Source organism: Oncorhynchus mykiss, chromosome 5 (assembly GCF_013265735.2).
Source record: "Oncorhynchus mykiss isolate Arlee chromosome 5, USDA_OmykA_1.1, whole genome shotgun sequence".
NCBI classification, from domain to species: Eukaryota; Metazoa; Chordata; class Actinopteri; order Salmoniformes; family Salmonidae; genus Oncorhynchus; species Oncorhynchus mykiss.
In genome coordinates this window covers 28,045,744-28,068,455 of record NC_048569.1, presented here as the reverse complement: position 1 = coordinate 28,068,455, position 22,712 = coordinate 28,045,744, and the positions used below count along the sequence as shown (strand labels likewise).

General features: G+C 41.6%; 1 protein-coding gene across 7 annotated transcripts; it reads right to left on the bottom strand.

Annotated features, from left to right (window-relative positions):
- Positions 1-482: 482 nt before the first annotated feature.
- Positions 483-15,835, bottom strand: LOC110523531 (crk-like protein). Of its 7 annotated transcripts, none has more exons than XM_021602311.2 (4): positions 15,681-15,832; positions 14,606-14,902; positions 11,114-11,582; positions 483-2,584 (listed from the first exon to the last, which is right to left on the bottom strand). In XM_021602311.2, exons 2-4 carry the CDS (start codon positions 14,812-14,814, stop codon positions 2,450-2,452), a joined length of 813 nt encoding a protein of 270 aa, XP_021457986.1. In that variant the 5' UTR covers positions 14,815-14,902; positions 15,681-15,832; the 3' UTR covers positions 483-2,449. The 7 variants fall into 7 exon arrangements, with proteins under 7 accessions (XP_021457986.1, XP_036833073.1, XP_021457985.1 ...); XM_036977178.1 differs by having other exon boundaries at positions 15,308-15,817; XM_021602310.2 differs by having other exon boundaries at positions 15,376-15,815.
- Positions 15,836-22,712: the final 6,877 nt, after the last annotated feature.

Here is a 22,712-nt window from a genome sequence, read left to right as displayed (position 1 = left end):
CAAAGTGTACCCTATTCAACTGAAACCTTAGATGGTTACATTTTATGTAGTAGACCTACATGCATGCATTAAATATACACCTAGTTTCCTGAAACCAGTCACATGTCAAAAAGACTTTACCCCAATAAAACAGATGGATACCTCATGTGAGAAGAGATTTAGACCAAACCTTGCCCTTGAAAAGTTTCTCTCTCTCTCTCTAGGTCAGCACTGTGTATGCAAGCTTTCTTTTATTAGCTCTTCATTAACATTCATTAATTGCTTCCTTTCTCCTGGGCACAGCCCCAATCAAAACTGGAACTGATAGAAATGAAGCAGAGATAGAGTAAATGTCCCCTGCTCCAGATACAGTCAGTCCTGCTGCAAAACAACCCACCCACCTGCTCCCCTTTACCGAACACATTCCCCCCTGTCTGTTCTGAGCAGAAGAAGAGACTTATTTGGGGCACTCATTACCCTCATAGTAAAGAGGTCAGAGCAACTTAAAGAAGTAGACATACATTTTATTTACTTGTTGTGTACATAAAGGGCCATACCAGGACAGGTGTTAACCATGGGAAATATTAACACATGCAATGGTATAAGAAAATAAAAGGCACAATTTTTTATTTTGAATTAAGACGACAACACGGAGGCACTCTAAAACATGAGGGAAAAAACAGTAATACTGCTAATGCCTTTACAAAGCACGTTGATAAAACATATGTTTACCCAACTAAAACATTCATTAAAATTGGTGTATTGCTTAATCAGAGGGTTTAATATGGAGGTTGCGCAAGGAAAACCAAACTACATTTGAATGGATTGATTCCACAAAGGCAATAAAAACAAGTCTAATTCATATTTTAATGAGGAAATTTTCATTGAGACAAAGCAGCATTTGACCTGGGAGAGGCCAAGAGGTCATGCACAGAGGCCACCAGCAGGCATTTTTTCCCCCTTTAAAAAAAAGTCACCTTCAGTCTAATTGTTTACAAGGTTATTAAAACAAATATTAAATGCTCAATTCAACAGTTGGCTAACAAAAAAACACTACAGGACATGATTGATAGTTGTACAATGGTATTACTCTACCCAATGAAAAAGCTCAGGGGGATTGATGGGCAAGCACTAGGGAAGAGACAACAGGAAGGGTAAGTCTTCTTTACAGCAGAGATCTAATGAAGCACTTTATCAGCACACTCACACCAAGACCAGAGAGCAGGACAGCTCTGGCATCACAATGTCAGTTAGACATAACCAAAGACAACCAAGTTCTCTTCTCAGGTCCTGTGCTTGACAGTCAACACTGGCTAGAGATGAGAGTCAGGGGTGTAACCAATCACCACCTTAGGGAACCCGGGGAGGAAACAGGGAAGGATTGCTTGTACTTAAGTTGCATTTTTCAGTGAAAGGCATTGATGGGGTGTCATTGGCTTGCTGCAACCATTGCCCACCTCCTGTGACCCATATCATTGGATGCATGAGGCATCCGTCTCATAGAAAAGCCCTTACCCCTCAACAGCATTTATAAGTACTCTTACAACATTGGCTATAGCCTGGTCACAGTCATGCACTTATACTACGACAAACGCCTCACTCAGCACTCCTGAATTTATGGCACAAATTAAACAAAATATGTCTTCACATATGGCCATTTCACATGTAGTCTGGGGAAAACATAAATAACGAAACTGTCAACTAGGTCTGTGTCACTGAGGCTATGGGCTATTCCACAAGGCAGAATCCATGTGGGCTTGAACTCCTCTGTCAGCCTCTGCCTTGTCCTCCTGCCCAAGTCAGCTCAGCTTGTGTCAGTCAAGAGAGGTGTTGAGACTGATCCACACACACACACACACACACACACACACACACACACACACACACACACTCAACAAGTAATGGTCAATCTGTGTGTGTGTACGTGGCTAAGGTACCAACAGTGAATGATTGTTTGGAGAGAGACACAGTCAACTGTCTGGTTCTATCCTCAGGCCCCACTTGGAGCCCTTTATGACTTTGCTCTCCTCAGTCAGTCCATGTGATGTTCAGTCACCTCTTCTTTTTCACATTAACCTCCTCCCATCCACAATACAAAACACACAGTCCAAGCAAGCTCTCAAAAAATCCCTAAGTATTCAAATGTAACCAAGATCAAATAAAAAATGACCAGGTAAGACATGGCGTCATGGGAGCCATGACAACCCACACAACCAACCGATGGTCTGAAAATGAAAAGACAAAGGCAAAAAACACTGACGAGCCTGTAACCAGATGGGGGAGTTTAGTTGAGTCCAGAGCTGTAAACAGTCAGAAAGCCGCACAATGGTTGGCATGACGATAACAGAGACCGCTGTCGCACAGCCCCAAGCAGGCAAGCACATAACCGTGGTGACACTGGCAGGCGGGATGGAGACAGCCAGCAGGTTTGAGTGTCTCTGTGGGGAGGGAGGGTTGGTTGGGGTCCAGGTCATTCACTCTCATCCGGATTCTGGGGGTCCATTATTTTGACATGGGTGAAGGGGAAGAGACCCCTCCGGCCATTCACCTCTCCCTCCCACTGACCGCTGATGTTCATCCTCGTCACTTTGACTATATCACCCACCTGAGGAGAAATGAAGGACAGTTGGAGTTAAGTTTTCCTTAATTCCACAGACAAATGAGGTGGACAATTTAAGATAAGTGCTAAGAGCCTCCATCACACAAAGTACTGACAGACTCATTGATCTTGCCAACCCTCCATGTATTTGACACCGTAATATGGTTGTGACAGGTCGAGCAGAAAGCCATAACTTTGGTGCTTTGCGACACTGTGCATGACCGCTATCTGCACAGACCATATGCTATTCACTCAGGATTAAATGTGGGAAGTTGTCATTGTTAAGAGGAAGATTAAAACCTAAAACGCGGAGGGCAGGCTCTAGATGTAGCAGAAAGTATGGATCAGAATGAGGCTTCAAGGACATTGAAGTCATATAGGCGTGCCATCCATAATCATAATCCTCACCTCGCATAATGAAAGAACATTGATGTACTCAACATTTGATGTACACAACCTGCTCTTTCCATGACAGATTGACCAGGTGAATACAGGTGAAAGCTATGATCTCTTATTAATGTCACTTGTTAAATCCACTTCAATAACGATGGGGAGGAGAAAGGTTAAAGAAGTTTTAAGCCTTGAGACAATTGAGACATGGATTGTGTATCTGTGGCATTCAGAGGGTGAAAGGGCAAGACAAAAGATTTACGTATATTTGAACAGGGTATCTTTGTGGGCTATATTCGGCCTTGTCTCAGGATGGTAAGTTGGTGGTTGAAGATATCCCTCTAGTGGTGTGGGGGCTGTGCTTTGGCAAAGTGGGTGGGGTTATATCCTTCCTGTTTGGCCCTGTCCAGGGGTGTCCTCGGATGGGGCCACAGTGTCTCCTGACCCCTCCTGTCTCAGCCTCCAGTATTTATGCTGCAGTAGTTTATGTGTCGGGGGGCTAGGGTCAGTTTGTTATATCTGGAGTACTTCTCCTGTCCTATTCGGTGTCCTGTGTGAATTTAAGTGTGCTCTCTCTAATTCTCTCTTTCTCTCTTTCTTTCTTTCTCTCTCTCTCTCTCTCGGAGGACCTGAGCCCTAGGACCATGCCTCAGGAATACCTGACATGATGACTCCTTGCTGTCCCCAGTCCACCTGGCCGTGCTGCTGCTCCAGTTTCAACTGTTCTGCCTTATTATTATTGGACCATGCTGGTCATTTATGAACATTTGAACATCTTGGCCATGTTCTGTTATAATCTCCACCCGGCACAGCCAGAAGAGGACTGGCCACCCCACATAGCCTGGTTCCTCTCTAGGTTTCTTCCTAGGTTTTGGCCTTTCAAGGGAGTTTTTCCTAGCCACCGTGCTTCTACACCTGTATTGCTTGCTGTTTGGGGTTTTGGGCTGGGTTTCTGTACAGCACTTTGAGATATCAGCTGATGTACGAAGGGCTATATAAATACATTTGATTTGTATGGTAGTAGGTGCCAAGCCCACCGGTTTGAGTGTGTCAAGAACTGCAAAGCTGCTGGGTTTTTCACACTCAACAGTTTCCCTTGTGTGTCAAGAATGATCCAACACCCAAAGCACATTGAGCCAACTTGACACAACTGTGGGAAGCATGACACCTTGTAGAGTCCATGCCCCGACGAATTAAGACTGTTCTGAGGGCAAAGGGGGGTGCAGTCCACATTAGGAAGGTGTTCTTACACTGTGTGTATAGGCTACTTGTACTTTCTTTATATAAGAAATTATCCTGTTGTGTGGTGATACAATATTCTAAACTGGACATCTTGTGAACGGTCATTGCAAATGTTCATATATTTTCAATAACCAAACATTTGGCTGGTAATAACTATACTTCAGTAGCCGTTTTCGGTTATGAAGGGGCTGGGTGGGGCGGTATATCACAGGGTATATTGGGGGAGGCAGGTAGCCAGGTGGTTAGAGTGTTGGGCCAGAAACCAAAAGTTTGCTAGATCAAATCCCTGAACTGACAAGGTACAAATCTGTCGTTCTGCCCCTGAACGAGCCAGTTAACCCACTGTTCCCCGGTAGGCTGTTGTAAATAATAATTTGTTCTTAACTGATTTGCCTAGTTAAATAAAATGAAATAAAAAATATTCCTCCTTTCAGATGAAATTTTATATAATGACTGAGGTTCATTTCCTGAAACAGATGATCCCAAAATAGCCTGCTAAATTGTAGGTTTTTGCTGTTGGCCATGACCTACTCTGAGTGACAGAGATATTATTAGATTGAATCCATTTGAATCACTTTTTGACAGCACCCCCTTTGAATTTGAACAAAACCTTCCATACATATTTTTCCATTGTAGAAGTGCTCAGAAAATTACCGTTTGGACCTGAATGACAAAAAAATTAAAAGGAGATAAATGTTCTCAAATTTGACCAATTTTGCATACCCCACCATACCATGAGACATACATGTCTTCATTACTGGAAAATATAAAAACAGTTGAGTTAGATATAATTTAAAAGATTACAAACAGGGTTGTCAAATTAGATTTTTTTTTTTTTTTTTTACTGTTAACGTCAACACTAACTGATCTTTTTCATATTATTGTATGTTGTAGATTAGACCCTATTTTACGTCATCTAAGGTTGTGTTGTGCACACCATCGGTTGAGATACAGCATACTCTTGAACACAGGGTGTGTGTCATGTTTTGTCTGTGTACTAAAATAGACATTTTAACTGTCAAATAGTACTACAAAGAAGGTTGGAGTCCACACATCAGAGAATGTTGACTTGAATGGGAATATGTTGTTTTAAATTATACTGTCAATCCTCCACAGGGAACCTATTGACAACATAGAAACATAAATAATAGAATAGACATGATCATTTAAGTTGACATTTGAATGTGGGTGGACCGGCGATAATCTTCGTGGTTGTAATTAGAAGTTAACTTCAATTTAAAATTTCAATGGTGTAGCAGCTAAATTGCAGTGGTATGATGGGATACGTCCATTCTATTAATTGTATTTCTATGATTGAAATTATACCCACCCTGTATTCAAGAGCATGTCATGTCTCAACCGATGGCAGGCACAACACAAAAACCTCAGATGCGAAATAGGGTCTAAGCTATAAACATACGCAAATATGAAAACAAATTCTGTTGAGAATTTTTCAACTTAAAAATAAAAATAATTGTTTGACACCTTTTTTCTCAATTACATTTGCTCACCTCCTGTGTCCCCTCACCGCCACCCTCTCTCACCTACTTTGATAGCTTCCGTCCCCCTCCTCGCCCCTACCTGGGCTCGAACCAGGAACACATCGACAACAGCCACACTCGAAGCATCGTTACCCATCGCTCCACAAAAGCCGCGGCCCTTGCAGCGCAAGGGGAATAACTACTCCAAATCTAAAAGCGAGTGACGTTTGAAACAGTATTAGCGCACACCCAGCTAACTAGCTAGCCATTTCACATTGGTTACACCAGCCATTAGGCTGATAGGCTTGAAGTCATAAACAGCGCTGTGCTTGCGAAGAGCTGCTGGCAAAATGCACGAAAGTGCTGTTTGAATGATTATGGGCCTGCTGCTGCTCAATCAGACTGCTCTATCAAATCAGACTTAATTATAACATAATAACACACAGAAATACGAGCCTTTGGTCATTAATATGATCGAATCCGGAAACTATCATTTCGAAAACAAAACGTTTATTATTTCAGTGAAATACGGAACCATTCGGTATTCTATCTAACGGGTGGCATCCCTAAGTCTGAATATTCTTGTTACATTGCACAACCTTCAATGTATGTCATAATTACGTAAAATTATTTCAAATTAGTTCGCAATGAGCCAGGCCGCCTAAACTGTTGCATATACCCTGACTCTGCGTGCAATGAACGCAAGAGAAATGACAATTTCACCTGGTTAATATTGCCTGCTAAACTGGATTAGTAGTTATAACTAGTGATCATGATTGATTGTTTTTTATAAGATAAGTTTAATGCTAGCTAGCAATTTACCTTGGCTTCTACTGCATTCGCGTAACAGGCAGGCTACTCGTGGAGTGCAATGGTTAGAGCGTTGGACTAGTTAACTGTGCGGTTGCAAGATTGCAACCCCTGAGCTGACAAGGTGAAAATCTGTCGTTCTGCCCCTGAACAAGGCAGTTAACCCACAGTTCCTAGGCAGTCATTGAAAATAAGTGACTTGCGTAGTTAAATAAAAAGGTATAAAAAATAAAAAATAAAATATTTCCGATTGTTATGAAAACTTGAAATCGGCCCTAATTAATCGGCCATTCCGATTAATTGGTCGACCTCTAGTTCAGACAGCAGTTATTTGCTGACATTGCTATGCTAGTTGTCTTAGTAATGATTGGTGTGAGCACAGTGGTGTAAGCTGATAGTGGTGTAAGCTGATGGTGGTGGTGCCTGTGCTTCCCATCACTCAGAAAACAAACTAAGGTGACAATGCCTGTCATGGATGTTTCCCAGTTGCTTGTCATGTTCAAAATCATAGTGTAAGAACACTTAAAGCATCAAAGGATAAAATTATTTGATTTGATCCAACTTTCAAAACAAGTAATTTTTGGCTAACCACAGCAGTCAACTAGCTAGCCATTTAGCATTCTAGCATATTCACTAATAATTAATAAGCTACTCAGTTCTGACTAGAACATATGGTAGCTGAGTAGCTAGCAAGCAACAACATATGCCAAATAAGTCTAAAAACCACTTGCAGGCAAATAAATCAGATTTGACCAGTCAGACAAGTCACATGGCCAGGAATCAGCTTTGTATCTAATTTCAAACCACCTACAAAAGGTGGTTTGAAACGTGGCTTAAAATATCTGAATCAATGTGCTTTTTGGCTGTTCAGACTGGAGGAAAAAGAACAAATTACAATCAGATATGCATTTTTTGTTGGTCATTTCAAACTGCCAATGTGAACAATGCTTAAATGAGATACGGTTTACAATAATGTGAGGGTCTAGTACTCTGAAGCCCCTCCCCCCCAGTTTCCATGATTAAGTCAGATTTGACTTAAACCAAGGTGGTGAAGGCTACAGTAACATTAACTGACCAAATTGTGTCTGTGTTCTGGGGTATGCTGGTAATCCAAGGCATTAGTCAGCCTTGCTCTAGTTTGTGAAAGAGGTGGTGCTATTCACACAACCCCAGACTTTCTTTCTGACAGATGGAAATCTGAAGCACTAAGCTGCCGTCTGCTCTGGTGGATACACGATGAGAACAAACTGATCTGATGCACAAAACACGTCCCCTCTGATTAATGAATAATCTCAGGATTTCTCTCTCTTGCAACCGCTCTCTAGTCTCGAAAACCCGACCGTCAGCAACACAGTGGCTGGTTTCAATGATGGACTCTTTTGCATAGAGGAATTACGTCACTGCCTACGTTGATAAGGGGAAAGATTGAGGCAGACATGCAAGAAAGTCACGATTCCAAAACTAATTTTGCTGACAAAACCTTGCAGTGGGTTTAGTTAATCTTGTTACCCATCCCGGATCCGGGAGCGTAATCAACTGACACTAATTAGCATAACGCAACGGACATAAATATTACTAGAAAATATTCATATTCGTGAAATCACAAGTGAAATATATTGAAACACAGCTTAGCCTTTTGTTAATTACCCTGTCATCTCAGATTTTGAAAACATGCTTTACAGCCAAAGCAAGACAAGCATTTGTGTAAGTGTATCGATAGCATAGCATAGCATTATGCCTAGCTAGCAGCAGGCAACCTGGTCACAAAAATCAGAAAAGCAATCAAATTAAATAGTTTTGCTTTGATGAGCTTCGGATGTTTTCACTCACAAGACTACCAGTTAGAAGGCAAATGTTCCTTTCTTCCAAAAATATAATTTTTTGTAGCCGAAATAACTCCGTTAGTTCTTCACGTTTGGCTGAGAATTCGACCGGAAATTGCGAAAAATATTCCAAATTAGCTCCATAATATCAACAGAAACATGGCAAACGTTGTTTATAATCAATCCTCAAGGTGTTTTTCAAATATCTATTGGATAATATATAAACCGGGACAGATGGCTTCTTAGTAGGAAAGAGAGAAACAATGGCCGCATTTGTCCTTTACGCACAAAGAGAGACTTCAGCTGACCACTGACGCAATGTTGACTTTCAGGCTCATTTTTCAAAATAAAAGCCTGAAACTATGTATTGTGACACTAGACACATTAGGGAAGCCATAGAAAAAGGAATCTGGTTGATATCTCATTCACTGCTCAATAGGGACGCATAAGAACGCAGAGGTTTCTAAATAAGAGTCACTTCCCGATTGGATTTTTCTCAGGCTTTCGCCTGCAATATCAGTTCTGTTATACTCGCAGAGATTATTTTTACAGTTTTGGAAACTTTAGAGTGTTTTCTATCCTGAGCTGTCAATTATATGCATATTCTAGCATCTTGTCCTGACAAAATAGCCCGTTTACTTAGGGAACGTTATTTTTCCAAAAATGAAAATAGTGCCCCCTAGATTCAAGAAGGTAGTTGACGCAAACTAGCCACTTGCAAAATGCACTCATTAAAAATAACCTCCGTGATCTCCAGCTTGTTAGCTACTATTTTGTATTTTATTCAAATCGGACAAAGTAGTGAAGTAGGCAGTGACGTAGTTCCTCTATGCCAGCGGCCATCAACTAGGCTCAGCTGTGGGCCATTTTTTTCTTCAGAGGATGGTCGGTGGGACAGAACATAAGTATATATAATTTGTACTCAAGAATCCCAAACAGATACAGTATTTGCGAAAAACAATCATTGCAAACCTTGACGAGGTTGATCCTCAATGACATATGTCTCTTTATTTATGAGTGGAAATACTTTGAGATGAATTCCTTATGAATTTACAGTCTTATGTCCAAAAATCAAATACAAATTTGCCCACGGGCCAAATTTGGCTTGCGGGCTGCCAGTTGACAATCCCTGCCCCAATGCCAAAAGAGTCTATTATTGAAACTAGACCCTAGTCACTGTGTTGCCTAGGGTCGGGTTTTCGATACTACCCTCTGTCAGAGCGAGGTCTACAGAGAATAAAGCCTGAATTTACTTCAATGCTTAAACCACTGACCAAAGGTGAAGCTCTTGTAGTGTTGTTTGACACCCACTTGGCACGTCATCAGCCCTAGCCTCCCCGTGGGGTGCCTGTCCTACAGGGGTGGTCTTTGGGACAGCGGGAGCCCCTGAAGGCTAGCTTAACAAATAGAGATGATTCGAGAGAGCTGAGACACCTGCCGCCACTGATTACTCAGCATTTCTACTTCATAGAAAGCTGAGTACTTTGCACTTCCTCTCGAAAAATCAACACAGACTGATACCACTGGCAAGGACAGAAGAAGGTGGAGGAGGAGAAAAGACTAGCTATTTATTTAACCTTTATTTAACTAGGCAAGTCAGTTAAGAATAAATTCTTATTTACAATGATGGCCTACCCCGACCAAACCCAGATTTCGCTGGGTCAATTCTGTGCCGCCCTATGGGACTCCCAATCACGACCGGTTGTGATTCAGCCTGGAATCAAACCAGGGTCTGTAGTGACGCCACTAGCACCGAGATGCAGTGCCTTAGACCGCTGCGCCACTTGGGAGCCCAAAAGCTAAATATGAGGGATGCAAGACAATTCTGATGCCGCAAGCATATTATGTCGTCACCTCAACTGTCATTAAATTACTTGATCCACAATATTTGGCACAATGGCTGCGTTTACACAGGCAGCCCAATTCTTATCTTTTTTTATGTAATTGGTCTTTTGACCAATCAGATCAGCTCTGAAAAAGATTTGATGTGAAAAGATCTGATGCAATTCATCAAAAGACCAATTAGTGGAATAAATATCAGAATTGGGCTGCCTGTTTAGACTTTCCGCATTCAGACCCTAACTGCTTTAGCACCTATTGACGATAGTATCTTCTTGCTTGCTTTAAACATTAACATGCATCAAAAAAAATTGTTAAATTACTACACCTTTACAGGGTTAGGGTTCCCATATTTCCATGTTACAGCTCTTGTTTGTGTAAAACAGACGGGAGACAAGGTGGACTACCTGCGCTAATTAGCTATCTGCGTCTAACAACATCTGTGTGTAAACGGAAGATGGACGCCTTAAACGAGTTGTCACTGAAAAATACTGTTGGCTGCAACTGTGTTAAAATGGGTTAAAACAGTGTACAGTTAGTGTGTATTTTACATTTGTGAAACTATTTTTATGTGATATGAAAGTAGAGGGATTTATGTTTCTAGAACCGTACCACAATTAAGAATTGATTCACGTTTAGATGGAGTATTTGGTTGTTTTGGTATCCATAGCAAATCGCCTTCAAACAGAACATGTAAGGTCCTTGGACTATAAGGACGAATGTTAGGCTCCTTTAGTCCATTATTGGGCCTAGTGTAGCTAATGGGTACTGTGTCTGCAGACTTAAGTTCCTGACAAACTACAACGCAACTTTCACATTACGAGCTCATTAAATCTAATGAAATGTACACAATCTAGTGAACTACGAGCATAGAAGACAACTGGGAACATTTAGGCATTGAGGCCTCCCTTCACAAAGCCATGCTGGGACAGAAAGTGAGGGACTCCTACCTCTAGAGCCAGGGCCGTCTTGTCATAGGCACAGGGCACTCGTTTCTGGATGGCCTTAGCCATGACTGGCCCATTCTGCATGGAGGGCAGGGGGGTGATGACCGCTCCGGGGGTGCCAGGGGGAAGGGGCGAGGGGGTCTGAGGCTGAGCGTAAGCGTGGGCCGGTTCGGGGATGCCATAGCTGTTGGAGTTGCGGGAGCCGTGAGGAGGCTGGCCAGGATGAGGGGAGGGTCGCACCAGCTTCTCCACATAGGGCACAGGGATCATGCCCATGCGGCCCTCCTTGCTCTTGGCACTCCACCACTGCTCCTCAGGCTTCTCCAGGATGATCAGGATCTCCCCCTTCTTAAAGGGCAGGTCCTCAGCATCGCTGCCCGTGAAGTCGTACAGAGTCCGCACATACTCCAGGTTGTCTTCTGGGCCGCCCATCGTCTGAATGGGGCTGGTGCCTATAGCTGTGCTTGGGTACCTGGGGAGGAAGAGGGCCCGGAGGAGGGGGGAGCATAAAAAAAAAAAAACAGATTAACATGTACACTGAATTAAAATATGAATGCAACATGTAAAGTGTTGGTCCCATGTTTCATGAGTTGGAATAAAAAGTCCCAGAAATGTTCCATATGCACAAAAAGCTCATCTCTAAAATGTTGTGCACAAATTTGTTTACATCCCTGTTGGTGAGAATCTCTCTTTTGCCAAGATATTCCATCCACACCTGACAGGTGTGGCATATCAAGAAGTCAATTTAACAGCACGATCATTACACATGTGCATCTTGTGCTGGGGACAATAAAAGGCCACTAAAATGTGCACACAACACAATGTCACAGATGTCTCAAGTTGAGGCAGCATGCAAATGATATGCTGACTGCAGGAATGTCCACCAGAACTGTTGTCAGAGAATTGAATGTTCCTTTCTCTACCATAAGCCACCTACAAAGTTGTTTTAGAGGATTTGGCAGCATGTCCAACCGACGTCACAACCGCAGACCAAGTGTATGGTGTTGTGAGGGCGAGCGGTTTGCTGATGTCCACGTTGTGAACACAGTGCCCCATGGTGGCGGTGGGGTTATGGTATGGGCAGGCATAAACTACAGACAACGAACACAATTGCATTTTATTGATGGCAATTTGAATGCATAGAGATTCCGTGACGAGATCCTGAGGCCCATTGTCGTGCCATTCAACTGCCGCCATCATCTCATTCTTTTAGCATGATAATACACTGCCCCATATCGCAAGGATCTGTACACAATTCCTGGAAGTTGAACATTTCACAGTTCTTCCATGGCCTGCATTCTCACCAGACATGTCAACCATTGAGCATGTTTGGGATGCTGGATCGACGTGTACGACAGCATGTTCCAGTTCCCACCAATATGCAGCAACTTTGCACAGCCATTGAAGAGGAGTGGGACAACATTCCAGAAGCCACAATCAACAGCCTGATTGATGCGAAGGAGATGTGTCGCACTACATGAAGAAAATGGTGGTCACACCAGATACTAACTGGTTTTCTGATCCACGCCCCAAACTTTTTTTTTAAGGTATTTGTGACCAACAGATGCATATCGGTTTCTCCAGTCCATAGACTAGGGCCTAATTTATTTAAATTGACTGATTTCCTTATACAAACTAACTCAGTAAAATCTTTTTTTAATCGTTTCTTGTTGCATTTATACACTATATATACAAAAGTTTGTGGACACCACTTCAAATTAGTGGATTTAGCTATTTCAGTCACACCAGTTGTGGACAGGTAAATAAAAATCAAGCACACAGCCAGGAAATCTCCATAGACAAACATTGTCAGTAGAATGGCCTTACTGAAGAGCTCAGTGACTTTCAACGTGGCACCGCCATAGGATACCACCTTTCGAACAAGTCAGTTCGCCAAATTTCTGCCCTTCGAGAGCTGCCCCAGTCAACTGTAAGTGCTGTTATTGTAAAGTGGAATATCTAGGATCAACAACTGCTCAGACACGAAGTGGTAGGCCACACAAGCTCACAGAACACTGACCACCGAGTGCTGAAGCACGTAGCGTATAAAAATCTTCCGTCCTCGGTTGCAACACTCACTACCGAGTTCCAAACTGCCTCTGGAAGCAACGTCAGCACAAGAACTGTTCGTCTGGAGCTTCATGAAATGGGTTTCCATGGCCAAGCAGCCGCACAATGCGTAATGCCAAGCGACGACTGGAGTGGTGTAAAGATCGCCACCATTGGACTCTGGAGCAGTGGAAACACATTCTCGAGTGACGACTAACGCTTCACCGACAGACGAATCTGGGTTTGGCGGAGGCCAGGGGAACCCTACCTGCCCGATTGCATAGTGCCAACTGTGAAGTTGGGTGGAGGGGGAATAATGGTCTGGGTGCTGTTTTCATGGTTTGGGCTAGACCCCTTAGTTCCAGTGAAGGGAAATCTTAACATTACAGCATACAATTACATTCTAGACGATTCTGTGCTTTCAATGTTGTGGAAGGCCCTTTCCTGTTTCAGCATAACATTGGCCAAATGCACAAAGCGAGGTCCATACAGAAATGGTCTGTTGAGATTGGTGTGTAAGAACTTGACTGGACAGAGCATTGACCTCAACCCCATCGAACACCTTTGGGGTGAATTGGAATGCTGACTGCGAGAAAGGCCTAATCACCCATCATCAGTGCCCGACCTCACTTATGCTCGTGGCTGAATGGAATCAAGTCCCTACAGCAATATTCCAACATCTAGTGGAAAGCCTTCCCAGAAGAATGGAGGCTGTTATAGCAGCAAAGGGGGACCAACTTCATATTAATGCCGATGATTTTGAAATAAGATGTTCGACTAGAAGCAGGTGTCCACATACTTTGTCATGAAGTGTATTTTGGTTCAGTATTGATTATCACACAACTGTTTCAATATAATATGAACACAAGTTTTACTGCTGAAATACTGAAATCATCTGACTAGATCAGTATTTCCCAGTATTTTGTTTTTTGCCTTAGCACTACACAGCTGATTCAAATAATCAATGTTTGCCAGTGCAAGGGCAAAAAACTAAACGGGCACCTCTTGGGATCCACAGGACAGAGTTTGGGAAACGCTGGACTAGATCAAAGTACATACATTCCTCTCCCCAAATGTCACTACTGTTTTGTGTCACACCCCCTTTGTGAACATACCACACCAGTCAAGGTTAAAATTGTTATGAAACATATAAATAACTCAAACTGGTGTAAGACAGTAGCCCTAGCCGGACAGGAACTATGTAAGTCATTGTTAAACCTATCATTACATGCAGTCACTACTCAATAAGTAGAAGACTGGTCAAGTTTATGATCGACATGGGATACAACCCTGACTCAGTTTCTGAGAGGTCCATCACATAGCAGGTAATGTGTCAAGTCATTGGAATTTTAAAGATCTTGAAAACCTGAGGCCTAAATAAGAGCTTTTAACTTATTTCCATTGAGTGGTATGTGGCCGCAGGCACAGCCTCTGGCAGTTCCTTACCTGGGGGCAGGTTCTATCAGTGTAGTCGTATCCAGGTAGTGGATTTTATAGAACTCCAAAAGTGCTGGGAGGTGATCAAATTCTTGATCTCCAATTTTGAACCTCATGCTTGGTAAGGAGTTGATGATATAGTGGGACACTTTGGAATTTTCAGATACTGACAGCACATAGTCGCCAGGGCAGGTTGAAGAATCCCGAACCAAAAACATGCCATGCCTCTGTCCTTGTAATCTATTCTGCGCCTCCTGTCTCGACACCGGCCCAAAATACCAACTGGACCGGTCCGACGGATCGAACCTTGCAGATGACATATTTGATCAAAATTAACTTCTATAAACAAAATAGAAATAACAAATATTAGCTTAAAACAATAAATAAACAAAAACACAGAAGTTAACTAAATAAGCTAGATAACGATTTTGAAGATCCAGGGAAGGGTAATCAGCCGCCCAAATTGATTTTCAAGTCGAAGGCTGCAGGTTTCAGTTAGTTAAATCCAATACAAACGTAACCTGACGTTTCAGAGACTGTGAATTGCCTGAGACAACTCTGAAGCGTAACGGTTATTCGTTTATTGTCAATGACAAATGCCAGTTCTCAATGTCTAAAAGTAGAAGCTATACATATACAGAATGCCTGACTGCAACAATGATCAATCAAGGTTCCTCTTTAAGTTCCGTCTTCCCGAAAAAGCAAACATACATCTCATGAAACAATATAATGTATATCCAGTCCCTGTCAGTAAATGAGAACGGAAAAGGTCGCCTCACTACTTGATTAAACGAGTCTCCATTGTCGATACAATGTTGCAAATAGCTGTGCGCCGGAGCCCAAATTGTTACTTTGTATCTTCTTGGTCGAACTGTAAGGCACGAAATATATATGTTCAATCCTTTTCTTGAGTCCCGACAGACTTTTGAGGCAGTAACAAAAAATGGCGGCCTGCAACACGTCTCCACACAAAATTAAATCACAAGAGTGTCTCGGTTCCCCTGCATGTGTATAGAGTCCCAAAACAGTCGAATTTCTTGAGTATATTTCTGTCCTCTGATTTTTTTCAATAATAAGGACTCACTAGTATTTGTCTTTCCCTTGTTTATACTCGGCTCCACACCTCCAACCTGATTGAGTCTGAGACAACAAAAAAATGGCGGATAGAGGGCGGATCTGCGCGCTCCCAGTCTATCTGCACGTCACTGTCGCCTCGAGCGAGTGCTCCACCCCGGCGCGACAAAAAAAATACACTGTGGGTTTCTGAGAAGAAGAAAAAATCACTAAAGCTGTCTATATGAAATAGATGTCTATCTGAAACGACACAGTGGATTTTATTATTAGTTGGCTGAGGCTTATCTAATTGCCTGAAAACCCCCACTGATAATGAGTGGAGGTAAAGACAGGTTCTTGGCCTGCATCCAATCAATATGGACAACATAGGAGGACTTCATATCCAGATCATAGGAAGACCTTGATGGTGGTCCTTTGTACAAATGTATAGTTTTCAAATGGACTTTGATTCAGAAGGCAACTTGAAGTAGCACCCATGAAAAAAGTATACAAATATTGTTTGCTAAAAAAAAGTAGTACACTGGGCCTTTACTTTTTAAAATGTGTTATTTAACCTTTATTTAAATATACATTACTGGATCTTACATAGCCTGGTCATCTAGATTTGTACCATTAGACTTTCCATCACCATGAAGAAAAAGTATGCATAATACAGTAATTGAATACATTGAGAAGTCTAGTGGTTTGTGGCAATGTGATGTGATGCTGTGGCTCAGTTAGGAAAGCATGGCGCTTACAATACTAGGGTTGTGGGTTTGATTCCCACGGGGGACCAGTATGAAAATTTATGCACTCACTAGTAAGTTGCATTGGATAAGAGTGTCTACTAAAAAGGAATCAATCAACCATTTCAGTTTTCACATAGAAATAAGTTGCATTTGCAAAGTATTTCAAGAAACTGGACAAGATATATCAAGCAAGTATTTTTTATTCCACAAGTATTATCAGATGAACTGCTTTGTACAGATAATTATCAGACTCAAGTTACAAATGCTGGTAAACATTCAAATACATTTAATGTTTTATTTTTTATACTAAAGTAGTGCACTGGGCCTTTACTAGTCCTGTATTAGTGGACCGATTTAGACATCTTCAGCGCAGGCAACTGTTGACAGTAGATTATTAGCCTAGTGTATGCTATTCACCATTCAGTCTACACATGAATAGATGTCCCCAGCAGCATATTTCCCTATTTCAATTCCTGTTGATTCTCAACTTCCCCTCCATTCAAGCTTCTCTGAAGTGTCATCTGGCACAGAACCGTGACAGATCAACTTGGGCCTCCCCACATTCTAGAAAGGGACAGGCTGCATTTGAATTCAGGAAACATTGCCACCCAAGACCCCTCTTGCAAACCATAAAGCAAATGAGTTCATGCATGGTATTAGGACTAATATTAGCATGAGATGTTGTTTTGTAGACTTTATGAGGCAACCACATAGAACAGAGCAAAAAGTATAACATTGGGCCACATTGAGATTGTATCTTCCTCTCTTGGTTTGGAAATAGAAGAGTTGTCATGGTCCATACCTCTTGAGACTGCAGCTGGTTTGGTCTCATCACTGCAACACAGTCTGAATGTTAATAGATTTGCACCCACTGGTTCTTGCTAATGCCTGCCAATTCCCACATTCCCGCAAAGGCTCACTGGTGCAACAAATTGGATGAAAACAATCAGGAGTTTTTATGTGAATGTATAATATCTGCTGATTTCACCAGAGGTGGCTGGTCTGAGGAGCTATAGGACAGGCTCATTTTAATGGATGGAATGGAATAGATGGAATGGAATCAAACACATGGAAACAACATTTCCAGCCATTATAATGAGCCCGTCCTCCTATATCTTCTCCTATAGCTCCTCTCACCAGCCTTCTCAGGATTACAGGTATAGGCCTAGGATGCTTTATACAAATTGCACATTGCATTTGTTCTCTTCACTGACCAAGATGGAAAATACCATAAAGATGCATTTACAGAATTTCTGCAAACCTGCTGATTTATTTTTTAGTGTTTTTATGTATAATTTCTGCATTTTGGTTCTTTGAAAAATGCCTTCTAAGTTATTTGTTTCATTTTAATTTTCAATTAAGGAAGAATGTTCAGTGAATCTGTTTTTTATGATTGTGTTTTCCTTTTGTGTATTGTCTAATAAAATGTATTTTAATGTGTATGGATGTGTAATTTAATGTGTATATTGCATTTTGATGTGTAATGTTATGCTAAACAGGGCTCATCTGGAAAAGAGACATTGGTCTCAGCATTGACTCCCTATCAAAAAATATAAAATTCCAGGAATGACCAACGATTCTGTAAAAACAATAAAACACACACACAAAAACAACTGCTACGGCAGTCATAAGTGTTGGTAAGGACAGACAAAAATGGATATATTGTAGGCCTATGCATATCAGAATCAGACCTGTTTCTTTGTCCCTTTGAAATACACTTCCCCTTTACGAATAACAAATCACCCATGCAATATACCGTGTAATTTATGTTAAAAATGGTCATGCCCAAATGTATGCATTTAGGCTATTTGGGAGATGCAATCTTTGTGTTTGTGTGACTCTGCTGAAATGCAAGACACCTGGTTTCCTCGATTTCAACACGCTCTAGTGGGTAATGGAAACCACCATGAACCTTCATTAATTTATTTAGAACTTTCAGTATTTCCACAGTGAGATCACATGATGCTGAAATAGATTCTGAATAGACTGAGATCCCTGAAGGAGAGACATGGATGAACATGGGTAAATATTAACACGAGTGAACATTTAAATCATATATCACATTAACCCTATATATAGATTCCTCTCGCTTCTTATTTCTCGTGTTTTATTTATATATACACTGATTGTACAAAACATTAGGAACACCTGCTCTTTCCATGACAGACTGACCAGGTGAATCCAGGTGAAAGCTATGATCACTTATTTATGTAACCTGTTAAATCCACTTCAATCGGTGTAGGTGAAGGGGAGGAGACAGGTTAAAGATGGATATTTAATTATTGAGAAATGGATTGTGTATGTGTGACACTCAGAGGGTGAATGGGCAAGACAAAATATTTAAGTGCCTTTGAACAAGGTATGGTAGTAGGTGGCAGTCACACTTGTTTGAGTGTGTCAAAAACTGCAATGCTGCTGGGTTTTTCACGCTCAACAGTTTACAGTGTGACTCAAGAATGGTCCACTACCCAAAGCATATCCAGCCAACTTGACACAACTGTGGGAAACAGTGGCGTCCACGTGGTCCAGCATCCCTGTGGAATGCTTTCGACACCTTGTAGAGTCCATGCCTTGACAACTTGAGGCTATACTGAGGGCAAAAGAGGGTGCAACTTAATATTAGGAAGGTGTTCCTAATTTTCTATACAATGTGTGTGTGTGTGTGTGTGTGTGTGTGTGTGTGTGTGTGTGTGTGTGTGTGTGTGTGTGTGTGTGTGTGTGTGTGTGTATATATACAGTTAAAGTGGGAAGTTTACATACACCTTAGCCAAATACTATTAAACTCAGTTTTTCACAATTCCTGACATTTAATTAAAGTTTCCAACATTTAATCAAAGTAGCCACCCTTTACCTTAATAACAGCTTTTCACACTATTTGCATTCTCTCAACCAGCTTCACCTGGAATGCTTTTACAACAGTCTTGAAGGAGTTCCCATATATGCTGAGCACTTGCTGGATGTTTTTCCTTCACTCTGCAGTCCAACTCATCCCAAACCATCTCAATTAGGAATATCATTTGAGGTCAGGTGATTGTGGAGGCCAGGTCATCTGATGCTGCACTCCATTACTATCCATCTTGTTCAAATAGCCCTTACACAGACGTTGAGTGTGTTTGTTGGGTCATTGCCCTGTTGAAAAACAAATGATAGTCCCACTAAGCGCAAACCGGATGGGATGGCGTATTACTGCAGAATGCTGTGGTAGCCATGCTGGTTAAGTGTGCCTTGAATTCTTAATAAATCACAGACAGTGTCACCAGTAAAGCATCCCCACATCATCACACTTCCTCCTCCATGCTTCATGGTGTGAACCACGCATGCAGAGATCATCCGTTCACCTACTCTGCATCTCACAAAGACACAGCACTCATCAGACCAAAGCACAGATCTCCACCCGTCTAAAGTCCATTGCTCGTGTTTCTTACCCCAACCAAGTTTCTTCTTTTTATTGGTGTCCTTTAGCAGTGGTTCTTTGCAGCAATTCGACAATGAAGGTCTGATTCACTAAGTATTCTCTGAATAGTTGATGTTGAGATGTGTCTGTTACTTGAACTATGTGAAGCATTTATTTGGGCTGCAATCTGAGGTGCAGTTAACTCTAATTAACTTATCCTCTACATCAGAGGTAACTCTAGGTCTCCATTCCTGTGACGGTCCTCATGTGAGCCAGTTTCATCATGATGGTTTTTGTGATTGCACTTGAAGAAACTTTCAAAGTTCTTGACATTTTCCGGATTGACTGTAATTTCTCTTTGCTTATTTGAGCTATTCTTGTCACAATATGGACTTGGTCTTTTACCAAATAAGGCTATCTTCTGTATGCCACCCCTACCATGTCACAACACAACAGATTTGCTCAAACGCATTAAGAAGGAAAGAAATTCCACAAATTAACTTTTAACAAGGCGCACCTGGTAATTTAAATGCATTCCAGGTGACTACTACATGAAGCTGGTTGAGAGAATGCCAAGAGTGTGCAAAGCTGTCGTCAAGGAAAAGGGTGGCTACTTTGAAGAATCTCAAATATAAAATATATTTAAATTTGTTAAACACTTTTTTGGTTACTACATGATTCCATATGTGCTATTTCATAGGTTTGATGTCTTCACTTTTGTTTTATAATGTAGAAAATTGTAAAAATTAAGAAAAACCCTTGAATGAGTTTTGACTGGTATATATATAGTGATACTATGTTGATGTTGATTTCTGGACTGTACAGTAGAGCTTGCGAGTTAAGCATTTCACTGACAATAAATCTTGAACATAAACTATAGCTACTATTAGAGATATTTCAGCATATAGTCTCATTCCAGTTGCATGGTGATGCTTTGAAGCTGGTACTGATAACCCATAAAAAACACATGGCACAGGGTGTATGTTTGTAAAACAATGCACATCTAATTCCTTGTCTCACAGTTACATCCTTAGAATAGAAGGCTTTGTAGACCCATGAAATTCATAGGCCAAGGCCAAAATGTAATCATTGAAGGGATTTGCCTGCCTACTGATTTAGATTGCCCTGATTTGAACCATTTCTATTTTGAGTACAAAAGTGCATCACTTCCCGTCAAGGATTTGCTGATCACTACTACAATCAACTTAATCAGAAATGTCTTTGAAAATTACAGTTACATTGTTGCATTTATTGAATGGATGGAAAACTTTAACTGTAAATAAGTATGTTATTCTGCGGTGGGGTTTAACGGTGGTTGGCATCCAATATGTTGCAGTAGCCCCTAACTGGACTATAGGAAATACAAAAAAACTTCCAAAGAACCCTAAACTCAACAAAAACCCACTACCCCATTCCACTACTTTTACCCTATCTGCTTCTGCACCATGCCAATGGCCTGGGAGGACAGGACACCACCAGTCAACACACCCTGTAACTCTCCTGAAGTCTGACACCACAACATCTATTGTCTGTGATTTACGTTAAATTGCTATGAACGCTAAGAAGCCAACATTACTGATGCATATACCACTTGTTGGCGTATCACTCTGTGCTGGCACAGATCTACTACACCTTCTGCAATACTCTGACTCTGGCCACCTCAAACTACTTCTCTCACTGAACACTTCTGATCTCCAGCACCATGTCCACTACTACAATTAGCACATACCAATTATTTCCCCAATACTACACATTCCTTTGTATCATGATTTTCTGCACACTTCTCACACCTAGGAACTAACCTCCTACACACTGCTGCCACATGCCCATAAGCTTGATACCTGTAACAACGTAATGGGTTTGGCACAAAAACTCCTATTGGATAACTGAAATATCTAAACATCACTTTGTCAGTCAAAGAATCAACATCAAAACTCAAAACAACAGACAACAACTCCTCTGTCTCACCACACGCGCCACCATGCCTACGTTGCACCAACTGAGCATCACAAACACTGGGAATCTTCCCATTCAGCTGGTCCGCCTTCACATTTACTGCTACCCCAACAATCACTCCTTTCAATGGTGCCCTGTTCCTAAGAGCAAAGAATTAAACCGATCTTGCCCTGAGTTGCATGACATGGAGCACCTGCTCCCTCTGGTTGGAAGAAACACACAAATATCACAAACCCGCTACGTGTTACTTTCACCGACTCAACTCCTTTTCCATCAAGCCTGAAACCACAAATGGATCCGCCAAAAGGTAAGGATCCACTTTCTCCAAAAATCTCACTCCTACTAGACCAGATTCTACTTTATCATTGATGCCAGGTTTGGGCTCCGACCTATTTACCACACCTTCCACTTCACTTATCTTGCCATCACTCACTTACATTTCACCTCCAACACTCAACTTGGCATACTGCTCACTCTGTACTTGACACCAATCTTCTTCACCCCCATCTCCCTTTCTTCCGCAATCTTCATCAAATTCAACCTCTGCTTTCCTCATTCTCTTTGAAGCCTTCTTCCTCTTTTTCCTCTTCCATTCCTCACAGCTAAAAACAGAATACTGTCTCCTGCAGCTTTGGTAGCGGCAGTAAATCCCCACACTCATAACAGATGTTCCTGTTGTTCCCGCTTTCCACTTTACTGTGCCCACAAAATCCATGCTCCTGGATCCGCCCCTGCTATGTAGTTAGCTAACGTTAGTTAATGGTAGTTAGCAAGATGCTAGCTACAACACAGACCCCAGTGACATTCCTGCTTGGCCTCACTTGGAATAAAATGCACTTTATCTGCCAGGAATGAAACGAATATCATTGGCATGTGTTGCTAGGAAAATACAGCAGGCAAAATCTATCTGAATCGCTTCTTCTTTTTTAGTGAGTAGGAGATGAGAAAGGCAGGGACTGCCCAC

What these genes read in the sequence shown, in the direction of transcription:
- LOC110523531 (XM_021602309.2), bottom strand. Translation starts at nt 14,916, where the DNA reads ATGTCATCTGCAAGGTTCGATCCGTCGGACCGGTCCAGTTGGTATTTT. An exon ending in CTGATAGAACCTGCCCCCAG is followed by an intron (nt 11,583 to 14,605) that starts GTAAGGAACTGC and finishes CTTCCTCCCCAG; the next exon opens with GTACCCAAGCACAGCTATAG. An exon ending in AGACGGCCCTGGCTCTAGAG is followed by an intron (nt 2,585 to 11,113) that starts GTAGGAGTCCCT and finishes ATTTCTCCTCAG; the next exon opens with GTGGGTGATATAGTCAAAGT.